The 13,724-nt window shown below is 34.9% G+C and overlaps 1 protein-coding gene across 2 annotated transcripts in view; it reads left to right on the top strand.

Moving 5' to 3' along the window:
- Positions 1 to 13,724, top strand: part of LOC149779874 (uncharacterized) — a 44,001-nt gene that overhangs the window by 251 nt on the left and 30,026 nt on the right. For both annotated transcript variants that reach the window (XM_089936554.1, XM_089936553.1), the window contains exon 2: positions 9,083 to 9,580. In XM_089936554.1, the coding sequence (XP_089792680.1) occupies positions 9,200 to 9,580 (381 nt within the window). In that variant the 5' untranslated portion in view covers positions 9,083 to 9,199. The remainder of the gene's footprint in view (positions 1 to 9,082; positions 9,581 to 13,724) is intronic.

Raw genomic sequence — 13,724 nt, 5'->3', positions numbered from 1 at the left:
GAACCAGTTGAAACTTTATGTTTATAAATTATATTTGGCCCCTCATCCTTTTTCAGTTGAGTGCATAACTGCTGTCAATGTTGACAATTACACTAGTGAGGGTAGGTAGAACTCCTGCAGAAAAAGAATAAAGGAGAGAACAAGTAGAAAGATATTCAGTTGAATAAAAAACGTATGTATATATATATATATATATATATATATATATATATATATATATATATATTATGGTATTATGCCTCTCCCCCCCCCCCAATTTTGATGCTACCTGGTTTTGACACTGAGTCATAAACTCCCTGTTCTGGAGAGAATGCATCTCTTAATGATGTCATGACCATAACATGTGTTGTGATCAACACCAATTCAGCAAACAAATCTTTATCAATTGTGAATTTAAAGAAAGATACAAAAGTTACATACCGTGAAAGAAGCTCATTTCCACTAATTCTCTTTTTTTTAAATCAATATGTTCTATTGAATGTCCTTACTATCTGTTCTGATGGTGCAAATCAACTTTCTGCTGAATGACAGCCAGACAGCTTCTGAGTGTGTGATGCTAATCTTAATAATGATGTTTATGTATAGAATTTAATATAATCAGGGCTTTCCTTATGAGATGGAAGCCAGGTGATATACCTGGCTACTTTTGCCTTGTACCCAACTACTTTAAAAAAAAAAACAACCAGTTCCCCATTAAGGGAGGTCCCCAAACCCACTGTTGTAACTTTGGAAACTCACCCTCAAAATTTAGTGTATATTTTAGAATAGTATATGGCATTATAATGTTTCATGTAGAGCTGACCTTACAAATGTTCAGAGGTTTTTCTTTATTTTCATAACTTCAGAATATTTACAGGAAACACATACTTTTATGACATATTTCATAATGAAATCAGAATTCTCTATATTTCTTCTTGTTTTTATCAAAGCATTAAGATTTTCTATATGATAACAAATTTTAGTTTTTAAATTCTGATCCATCCTTTAAAAGAATCTTGATATTTAACTTATTTTGACCTATTCAATAATTTATAGATAATAGTTAAAATGACAATAAATTTAAAATAGAAACCTTTTCCTATAACTTTAAGTCTTTGTTTGATTCTTCTAGCATTTGCAATCAAAAATATGATCAAGGTAAGACTTATGGACTGCTAATTTACTCCTGAGAATGCTGTCTACAACAAAATTTACAAATACACCAGTGATCAACATTTGCTAGGCTACTGTTTACACCTTATTAGGCCAAATATTACACCTATATAAAATCAGTATGAACTGGGCAGAGTTAACAGGTGACTGCTGTCATTCTTATTTCTGCATAATTGAATCAAGATTAGATTGTTTTGAGATTATTTTTGACATTTTTGATAGGGAAAAATAATTATGACTTGATTGTATTAACTTTTTGTCAAATATCTGTTTGGGCAATCAAAGAAATCATCACAGAAATAATTTTTATATCATAACCAATTCAATCTGACTATCATGTACATGTATCAAACTAATGCATCAGACATCATGAACAAGGCATATCCAGTTTTATTAAGGATGAAATATTTGAATACTCTGCAGTCATCCGTCAACAGAACGTCAGTTAACCTTTTCCTCCTGTTTTAACTCTTTACTAACTTTCTAAGCAATTAAAGTTTCCAATTGATGGATCTTGTGTTTCAACAGTTGACAAAGACATCTAATAGACCAAAATCATTCCATCTCATTATTCAATCTTGTGTAATCCTAAATCATGAAGTAAAACACTGTTATTTATGTCCAATAAATTCTAATGAATGATGGAATTAAAATACCCAGACTTTTTAAACATTTTGTTGATTAAATCAAAATTAATCACCAATAAAAGACAAATAAGGTTTGCCCACCTCCATATGATACCTGGCTTTGTGAGCTGTCAATTTTTCCACAGTTTTGTCTAACTGACAGTCTTTTATTTGAAGCCTAAGAAGGAAGATACTTAGTTATTAAATACATTGTAATTAGACAGTCTTAGTCAATTGTAATTAAAGTCTGCTAATTATTGAGTTAAAAAACATGTGCATCATGTTTTTATTGGAAATATGTTTGTATCTTTGGCAGTTGTGGACATGATCAGTGTTGTTGCTAATCTGTTTTAAGAGGGTGCTGCACCTTGCCCTACTTTGGCATTCTATATATGCAGTTTTGCATTACCTTGGCATCTTTTAACACTTTTTTCACTTGAGATGCAAATATTTTCCTTAAATACACTAGTGGAGTTGCATAAAGATGTCTTTGCTTGTAAAGAGGTTGCCAACATAAAGGCAAGTTGCACCCGCACCTGACTAGTTTGGGGAAAACACTGGTGATGTTGCTCTTATCATTGCAGCAGCCCACCATATCAGTATTTCCCTTCTATGCATTTCTACATGATTTCTCTAGGAATTTCAAAGAATATTCCCCCTGGCATTTCATATTAGGGATTTTAATGTTTAAAAGGGGTCATGAATAGACCCCTTGTCAAACTTAGATTTGATCTTCATTTTTTGCACAAAAGCTTCATGAGATCACATGTTATGCCATTGACATTGTGTGAACCACATAAAACAGCAGAGACATCACCATTAAATACCAAAACTACATGTCCACAATTATACAGCCTGTGCAAGTGCAGTTTGTATAACTCTTTTTACTAACTAGATAATCCATGAAAGCATGTCATTGCTCATTTACAAATAAGTCACTGCACAGGCACTTGGTTATGGTAGTTAATCCAGAAGTCAGTTAAGGACTTGCATGGTCATAAAATATCAGACTGACCTTTGTTAACACTAATGGATGATATGGGTTAACACTAACGTATGATATGGGTTTCATTATAAAGATAGCAAATCATATATACAAGACTGTTGCATGGTTTTTTTTATTTGTAAGAAGGGAGTATCATTAAATTTAGTGTGGATTTGTGCCATCACCTTATGGAGAAAACACTGATTGCCTTAAAAAATATTCAATCACAGAGTGATATTTTGAAAAGTACTGGTAGCCACAACCAGCTTTACTTCAATACTGGAATTTTATTTTCAAGTACTGAACGGCATACTCTTCGCATCATAGTCAAGCAGTCGATGGAGTGGAACTTTTCACTCTACATCAACTTTGTCAATTATGAGAAGGCATTCGACGGCGTGGACTGAGAGACACTCTGGAAACTTCTTCGCCACTACGGCATTCCAACCAAGCTGGTGAACATGATCAAGAACACTTACAATGGAATGTCCTGCAGAGTCATTCATGCAGGACAGCACACAGACAGCTACCTAGTACAGACTGGCATGAGGCAAGGCTGCTTGCTGTTGCCATTTCTCTTCCTTCTCACCTTCAACTGGATTATGAAGACGTCCACCAATGGGCGGAGAAATGGGATCCAGTGGACCATGTGGAGTCAACTTGAGGACCTGGACTTTGATGATGACCTAGTGCTCTTGTCCCACAGTCAGCAGCAAATGCAGGACAAGACCGACATACTTACAGCCACATCAGCACAGGTTGGCCTCAACATCCACAAAGACAAGACCAAGATCCTCTGAAGATCAGTTATGTCAGTTACAGCCCAGTCACACTGCAGGGAAGTCCCCTGGAAGAGGTGAAGTCTTTCACATACCTGGGCAGCATTATCAACCAGCAGGTTGGCACAGACACACATGTCAAGGCAAGGATCGGAAAGGCGATAGCAGCTTTCATACAGCTCAAGAACATCTGGATTTCCAAAGAAATTTCCTTCACTACCAAGATCAGTCCATTCAACTCCAACGTGAAGTCAGCCCTACTGTATGGAACAGAGACCTGGAGAACCACCAAGTCGACCATAAAGAGAGTTCAAACCATCATCAACAGCTGCCTAAGAAGAACTCTATATCCGCTGTCCAGACACCATCAGCAACGCCATCCTGTGGCAGAGAACCTCCCAGCTTCAGGTAGAGGATGAGATCAAGAAGAGAAAGTGGGGTTGGACAGGACACACCCTATGTAAGCTGCCAACCAACATTACCAGACTGACATTGAGGTGGAACCCTCAAGGCAAGCGAAGAAGGGGACGACCAAGAAAAACCTGGCAATGCGACCTTGAGGTGGATATCACCAAGATGGGTAACACCTGGAGTCAGCTGAAGGGAATGGCACAGGACAGAAGCTTCTAGCAATCTTTTGTGGGTGGCCTAGACTCCGGCAGGGGTGACGGGCAAAACTGACTGACTAAATGGCATGTTTTGTTAGATAGTGCATGTACAGTGGATCATCTAGAGTCATGTGATCACATAATATCCAATTTTTAAAAATCTTTAATGGACCTGCATATCAACCCATCATTACATGCAAACAGTTGCTTATTCTGTATGAAATTGCCACTTATCCAGAGCCGTTTATTAAGGCAGAAATCTGTGTTTCTCATAATGTCTGGATAGTCATTGTTTTGCTGTAGAATTAATTTTTGGTATTTTTCAATTCAATTCTATTCCATTCTTGCTTGTTATATCAAAAGAAAAATTGACATGGTGGTACTTGTTGATTACCAGTCATTTTGAAAGTTATAGAAAGATATTGTCAAGTTAAGCTTTACTGTCTTTGGATAAAAATTATCAAGCCATTTTAATCAAGACACACTTATACTGTTTTGATTGATTCACATTATTTTGAATCACTATTACCAAATATACTCACAAGTTGAGTCCAACTGCAAAATGTACAGACCCAGATTTGCCATTGCATAATGTACCGACAGATCAGGGTCTGTGCAGTTTGTTATGAGTAATCAGCAAAACAAATAATACAGACCCTGACCTGCAGGCACATTATTCCAGAGCAGATCAGCATCTTTGTTGTTTGCAGTTTGACTCAACTTATAAGCAAGTACATATGGTAGATATTGTTACATATAAAGTCATTTCTGTATTGCAATATCACTTAAATTCACTTTTGCATGAGACAGATGTATTGTATATAGTCTCTTCTCGGGGTTTGAGTAAAATCAAAGAACAGGGCATTATTAGTTTTTCTTTTTTTATAAAGACTTGGCTATGTATACTCCAGATAATTTATCAATCTCTTATGAAAAATCACACAATTTTAATAGCTTCAATTTTTTAAAAATAGTTGAGGATTTTATTTTACAGAACCAAGCTATAATATCGATCTCACTATTTACTCCAGTACAGCAGAGTAGTTCCTTGGCCTGTAATGAGGCATCATTAAAAGTATGAAGATCACACACAATGGCGAAAATAATGCAGGCACTTCTCATTATGTTTGGGGCTTTCAGTAATTTTCATTGAATGTGTTTGTTGAATAATTCATAAGTTGAGTTCATAATAAAAGTGGAAAGAAAATAGGTGAAGCCTTTTAGGAATGAAGTTTGCTTGATGATGCCAGGAGAAATAACCTGCTGTCTATGAAATTGATAAAAAGGATTTGAAAGGACATGCAACTTGTAGGTTTAATATGGGGCTATGTACACACGTGTCATTACAGTATAGCCATAATAGGTATAGTAGATATTTAAATGTAATTTGGAAAGGTATGTACATGTAATATAAACCCACAAATGAAAAATAATACTATGCAATATTAGTTCATGGCACATCAGCACAGTAATGGCTGGGTGGTGCCAATTAAAAGGTCTGCAAAATGTAAAAATTGAGAACTGCGTAAAGTTCTTGCTGAAAAATCTTTATTTGTAAATTTATATCTCTGCATGATTTCCAGATATTTTCATCTTTTTTTATAGAACAGAGCTATAATATCAATCTAACAGTTGTTAGCACAAGAAACATCATATTAAATGTAATATTAAAATATACCCTGATGTGTATTCTATACTGCACATTGTATATTAATCCACCAAAATAACATTTCTGACATAAATCACAGAAGAAATAATTTTACAGTTCTTCCCCAATAAGTTTACTGCAATATAAATGATTTGTAATTAAGTATAATTTTTAACAGTTCTCCTCCTAGTGGTTAGAGCACCCACCTCGGAAGTGGGAGGTCGTGGGATCAAACCCCAGCCGAGTCATACCAAAGACTGACAAAAAATGGTACTAACAGCTGCCTCGCTTGGCACTTAGCATTAAGAGGTGTGTGTTAGGATTGGTCGGCCTGGTGTTAGGATAATGTGACTGGGTGGGACATCATGCTCCGTGTCTGCGGCATGATGCCCCAATGCTGGGCATCACTATAAACTGCCACACTGCAGACATCATAGCAGTATGGCTGAAATTTTTTTAAAAGCTACATTAAAAATCCTAATCACACACACACACACTCCTCCAGTACTGTATCAGATAATAAGAAATAATCTTTTTTTTCTCTCAGTCTGATGTAAAAATGCTACATGTCACCATCTGCTATAGGTCTTTGATAATTAATTGTTCTCTTGAAATCTCTTTAATAAGTATATATGTATACATTTTTTTATATAAATAATATAAAATTTTATGGAATTGTCATAAAAATGATATAACATTAGTGTTACTCTATCTTTTCACAACTAAGCTCAATAAAAGAAAGTGATTTGCACGTCAGTACATTAATATAAAATTGTGTGCTTGTTTGCCAGAGAATTTGAAAAATGACGAATTGGGGAAAAATATCCTTTCTTTGTTATTAAAAAAGAGTAAGACTGTTGAGACACTTGATGGAACTGAATATTCAGCATTATTTTGCACTTCACTGCATTTACAGATTCTTGGTTACATAGACAAATCAGACAGCAGTTGCTACATACATTGTTTGGCTGTTAGCGGGACAATTACCATATGTACTGGCTTATAAGTCCAGTCAAACTGCAGACAATAAAGATAATTATCCATCATAGCATAATGTGCCTGCCAATCAGGGTCTGTGTCTTTTTGTTATATTGATTACTCCTAACAAAATGCACAGACACCGGTCTGCTGGCACCTTTGCAGTTGGGCTTGTGTTATAAGCAAGTATATATGGTATAAAGCAGAAAATATTTGACAGTTAAATCTGAGTTGAATTGATGCCAGCCTATAAGTGGCAATTATTTGATAGCCATGCTTGGGAGTTGGGTTAGAAACACTAGTAACCTGACTTAATATCATTTACAACCTGACTGGTTCACTGATTGATCAATATTGCTTCTAAAACTGGGTGTTACACTACTTGATCCTATCAGAGGATCAGGAAGAGTTTACTGACTAACTATCTGGCATTTATTGATCAAATACATAAACAGAGGACCAGAAACTTTTGAGTGATCAGAAGCTCCAGCGTAAGTACATATGCTATTTTGTCTGTTATGCAAATGGTGAAACTTGAAATGGCTGAGAGATAAATTTTGTTTTGTGGATTAATGTGGCGGGCAGTATTAGAAATAATTGCACTTTACATGCAAGTCAGGATTATTTATTGGAGATAATACAGACCAAATTAACAACAATAAATTGTAGAACAAACATTATCCAGATTCAATGGGATTTGTCTTAATAATTAATTTATTGGTACAGAATATTATCCATTTTCATTGGGATATGTTTGACTAACTGATTTATTGGGGGGGGTAGAATAACTAATTGGTACAGAATATTACCAGATCTATTGGGATTTATCTGTATAACTGATTTGTTGGTACATTATAATATTTTGATTCATTGGGGTTTGTCTGAATATCTAATTTATTGGTACAGAATATGGGATTTATCTGAATAACTGATTTAATGGTACAGAATATGGGATTTATCTGAATAACTGATTTAATGGTACAGAATATGGGATTTATCTGAATAACTGATTTAATGATACAGAATATGGGATTTATCTGAATAACTAATTTAATTACAGAATATGGGATTTATCTGAATAACTGATTTAATGGTACAGAATATAGGATTTTTCTGAATAACTAATTTATGGGATTTATCTGAATGACTAATTTAATGGTTCAGAATATGAGATTTATCTGAATAACTCATTTATGGTTTTATCTGAATAACTAATTTATTGGTTCAGAATATGGGATTTATCTGAATAACTAATGTATGGAATTTATATGAATAACTAATTTATGGGATTTATCTGAATAACTAATTTAATGGTACAGAATATGGGATTTATCCGAATAACTAATTTATGGGATTTATCTGAAAAACTAATTTATGGGATTTATCTGAATAACTAAATTATTGGTACAGAATATGGGATTTATCTGAATAACTGATTTAATGGTACAGAATATGGGATTTATCTGAATAACTGATTTAATGGTACAGAGTATGGGATTTATCTGAATGACAATATAACAGTGTAACATTTCTATTAGAATATGCCCCGAGTGGCCGAGTGGTCTAAAGCGCTCACCATTCCGGATCACTGCCATCTCACCTCTGCCTGCGTGGGTTCGAGTCCAAGGCTCGGCTAGCGTGGGTACGTGGGAAAGCCTGCCAGTAGCTTCTCGTGGGTCAGTGGTTCTTCCCTGGGTTTTCCAGGGTTCTTCCTCCACCAGTTATACTGGCCGCCATGTATAGCCTATCTTGTGCTGAAAAATGGCGTTAAACCCGAGAACAACAACAACAACCTCAGGATACATGTATAGTATGACTAACAGTGTAACATTTCTATTACAAAATGTTATGTAAATCAGCATACATGTATAATGTGACTTACAGTGTCAGATTTCTATTACAAAATGCTGTGCACCTCACCATACATGTACATTGTGACTAACAGTGTAACATTTCTAGTATGCCCTAATAAAATATGTTTCAGGTCAGCCATCTGTCCCTGTTTTTCATTGCTGACCTTAGCACTTTTTTCTTTTTGGGGATTAAAATAAAATTCAAAAAAGAACTTTTATATATGTTTTGAATAATGAATTTAAATTACAAGATGCTAACCCTATTAATTTTTATAATAAACAAAAATACCCAGAGCTTGTATTATATCCATCAAAACTAACAAAAATTAATAACCTCAGAAAAAATTAATCAAGTCAGGATTTAGGAATCAAGCACACTGATTAATGTAATAATTTAGTATTACTAACTTAATGAATACAGAGCCATTTTCTATTGATGCATTTTTTTTCCAGTGCTGACATGATGTGATAATGTTTTCAAAGGAATGGAACAAACTCAACAACCTGTGTTCTTAAATATATTGTAAAAGACAAATAGCTGAGGTTAGTCTTTAAGGGAACACAATCACCATGGTCAGCTTCCCTGAATGGTCCAAATTTCAGCGTGTCAATGATGGGATACAGAAGGAGGGAAGCAGTCTGTCCAACCTTGAGCGATACCACAAACTGCGTGAGGATGAAGTCATACAGCAAGCTGAGGCACATGGCCTGCTTCGAACACCAAGCCAGCACTATCTGCTTCAGTCATGTGCCGGAATAAATGGCCCAAAAATCCAGGATGTTAGCCAATTACTTATGGTGAAGTTGTGTGGAGTCCATTTGCGAAAAATAGGAGACATAAACTTATGTGTAAATTTGAAGATTTGTATTCTTAGTAACAATTTTATAACAAAATTTGATGGACTTGCTGAATGTAGACAACTAGTTAAACTGGATCTCCATGGAAATCAGGTATGTATCAAAACTCTGTATCTTTTCTGTATAATTTTTAAATATGTTTGACTTAAATACTTGTCACAATCACTAAGGTGGGTCATTGATTGCTTTTGGGGGCATTTGTGTAGTTGTTGTTGTTGTTGTTCTAGGGTTTAACGCCATTTTTCAGCACAAGATAGGCTATACATGGCGGCCAGTATAACTGGTGGAGGAAGAACCCTGGAAAACCCAGGGAAGAACCATCGACCCACGAGAAGCTACTGGCAGGCTTTCCCACGTACCCACGGCATTTGTGTAACATGACCACTTCTATAACATGGATATAATTATTCAGAAATCATGGTTTCTTTTATAAAATGGATGTAATTGTTCAGGAAGATCATGGTCACTAGTATAACATGGTCATAGCTGTGCTGGAATCACATGGTCCTTTTTATAACACAGGTATAATTATCTTGGATTCATATGGTCCCTTGTATAATGTTGGTATTATGGTCCAGGGATCACCAGGTTTCTTTTATAACATCCACTGACATATCAGCTAATTAGCTTGAATAAGTGTCCTTAAAAACTGACATACCAGCCAATTAACTTGAACACTTATGTGCCATATGTATGGTCTGTGACAAGGAAGATGACAGGATGAAGAAAAACCAAACCATATTTAAGTTTATTATTCTTTTTAATGGACATATGGATATCAAAACATATATGTTACACTTGGTTCACAGCATGTCAGTTACACTTGGTTCACAGCTTCTCAATTTCTTTGGTTCACAGATTGTCAATTTCTTTGGTTCACAGATTGTCAATTACTTTGGTTCACAGCTTGTCAATTACATTGGTTCACAATTTGTTATTATTTTGGTTCACAGTTTGTCAATTATTTTGCTTCACAGCATGTCAGTTACTTTGGTTCACAGTTTGTCAATTACTTTCAAAAAGTTACATGACCATGGGACAAGTAATTTTAATTTTAATAATTGAATTTTGGGATAGGATGTTATTTTTTTAGAAATTTCGATGAACATTATTTCTGTATCTTTAAACTTTTTAGGGTTCAATCTTGGATTGATGAGAAATAGGAGGTAAATGGTACTTTACAAATTTTTTTTAAGGGACCAGGTTAAACTGTTGGGTTACTATTTTAGCACCCATACATTTATACAGGGGTACAGAGTAATCTCATGTCTGACTGTCCTGATTTTTGGCACTCATGACTTAATCCCATTGGTTCAGTTAATCCCCGTTTTTGATGAATTGCCATGAAACTTGATAAATATTATGATCATTAGTTACTTCCCATGCTTGGAGCATAACTATCGTCAGAGTTTAAAATTTTCAACAATATCACACTGCCTTCATCAGCTGCTAATGTTGATCATGTGACCTAAGGAGACTGGTGTAGATGGGTGGTATTATTTTCAAGCCCCTTGTCTCTGTTTAGTGTTGGTCTCTGCTGTTGTATTTTGATTGCTTCTTTCACCTTTTACTTCCATATATTGTCTTCTGATGTGAATACCTTGGTTTGGTTGGGGGACAATGAAATGTCCCATATTGCTACAATGTTCATGTATGACTGATGACTCCCTACTGATGTGTTCCTTAATCCTGATTTCTAACACTCTGCCTGTTTCCCCAATGTAATACTTCTCACAATCATTACATTTGATATAATAAACCATTATAGGTCATGTGATCAACATTAGTCAATCAATATTTGAATATTTATTTCAGCAGTATCTTTGATGCATATTTTGACTTATATTATCTTATACTGCGTGTACTTTAAAATATTTCCGGAAGGATGCCTTTTTTAAGAGAGTACCTGTTTAAAGAGACCTCAGAGTTTCAAACATTTGTCTGCACTATTTGATGCTGAAAATGACATCTATGGAAAGACCACCTGTCCTGAGAGACCTCTTTTTGTTCCCATACTTGGCCTTAAATCCCAGTGTTATTCACACTTTGAATGTATATTGGTAGCCTTCACTTGTCAATACAGAAATCTGAATAACAGTATACCTGTATAAAAGGACATACATGTATACCTATATAAAAGGACATCTGCTTTTAAAGGCCAGCATTTAAAGTATTTTCCAGACCTGATTTACATATTGCATCTCAATAAAGGGAGAACACATGTCCATAAGGCACACAAATTATGTTGTCCTTTTGGTATATGTAATAAACAACTTAACTCTCAAGAAAGTTTGATGACCCTTGTCAGATACTATTTAATTTGTTACTATTTTTTGTACTTGATTAGTCACATTTTTGGCATCTTTCTGAATTATTAATTCAGGAAAGAAAAGTTATCCCATTTGCCAAAATTACGTACTATGGAAAAGAAAATTTATCCCATTTGCCAAAATTAGAACTCTGGAAAAGAAATTGATCCCATTTGCCAAAATTAGGAACTCTAATGGAAAGGAAATTGATCTCATTTGTCTTGAATTAGGAACTCTGGAAAGGAAATTGATCCCATTTGTCTTGAATTAGGAACTCTGGAAAGGAAATTGATCCCATTTTCCAAAATTACTTACTTTGGAAAGAAAATTTATCCCATTTGTCAAAATTAGAACTATGGATAGAAAATTGATTCCATCCCATTTGCCTAAATTAAGCACTCTGGAAAGGAAATTTATCCCATTTGCCTTGAATTAGGAACTCTGGAAAGGAAATTGATCCCATTTGCCTTGAATTAGGAACTCTGGAAAGGAAATTGATCCCATTTGCCAAAATTGGGAACTCTGGAAAAGGAAATTGATTCATTTGCCTTGAATTAGGAACTCTGGAAAGGAAATTGATCCCATTTGCCATCAAGGTGGGGGCTTACCAGTTAATATGTACTTTTGAGAGAGTGACGTATGTAAGGTGAAGTAGTTCACATTTAAAACATGCACAATGGAGAGAATGTTGGCATACCTCTATGCTACATTAATGTAGTGTGGATGATATTTCTTTGGATATTGTACTTTTTGAAATTTTACATGCTTTAAACACACTGCTAACTAAAATGACTGCTCCCTTGTGTTAAAAAATCAGCCTGAATTAGTCTGAAGTACACTATACATAGCAGCTATTAAAACAGGGAAAATGAATTTTGCCAGACTAGACAATACCAGCTTCTGAAAGTGCAATGAATGAATTACCAAATATATAAAATGTAAAAGAAGTTATTGGCCCTTTTTTATACAATTTACCTCTTAAGTTCAGGAAGTGAAAATGACCAAGTAGAGCTAGCACTGTTTTGAAAGGTGCACATTTGAAGTAAGGCCAAGCTGTATACTCTATAACCCATAGTACACCCATCAATCGTACACCAAAATAAAGGGAATTAAAGGTTCTTTTAATTATACCCAAGATATACAAGGTCTTTTTTAAATAGCCAGTATAACCAGTGAGAAAAGCTGGGGAAATTCTTTTTCTTTAAAATCCTAACCCTAGAGTGCCACCTGAATTTGGAACTCTGGAAAGGAAATTGATCCCATTTGCTATTAGGAACTCTGGAAAGGAAATTGATTCCATTTGCCAAAATTAGGAACTCTGGAAAGGAAATTGATCCCATTTGCCTTGAATTAGGAACTCTGGAAAGGAAATTGATCCCATTTGCCAAAATTAGGAACTCTGGAAAGGAAATTGATCTCATTTGTCTTGAATTAGGAACTCTGGAAAGGAAATTGATCCATCTACCAAAATTAGGCACTCAGGAAAGAAAATGTATCCCATTTGCCTAAATTAGTAACTCAGGAAAGGAAATTGATCCCATTTGCCAAAATTAGGTACTCTGGAAAAAGAAAATTTATCCCATTTGCCAAATTTTGGAAGTCTGGAATGGAAACTGATCCCAATTGTATGCTGGAAGATTAAAATGCATAAACCATCAACTCATCTTTCATGATTGCAGATATCATTGCAGATTGAAGTGGTTTCATATGTGTGCCTTAAAGTAGAAAATGAGAGCAGTGGAATGCAAATTTTATCTTGAGCTCACCTGACTTTACGATCAAGTGAACTTAGAGTATGATCATTCATCGCTGTCCATCATCCATCATGAATCTTCTGCCAAATTTTATTCAGTAATCATTGAGCAACCAAGGTCTACAAAAGTTGTGAAAATTATATCAATCCAAAGATCAAATATAGCCACCATTAT

Source organism: Sinohyriopsis cumingii, chromosome 16, assembly GCF_028554795.1.
Source record: "Sinohyriopsis cumingii isolate HCF-2022 chromosome 16, ASM2855479v2, whole genome shotgun sequence".
Classification (NCBI taxonomy): domain Eukaryota; kingdom Metazoa; phylum Mollusca; class Bivalvia; order Unionida; family Unionidae; genus Sinohyriopsis; species Sinohyriopsis cumingii.
This window is presented reverse-complemented; position numbering and strand designations above follow the sequence as displayed.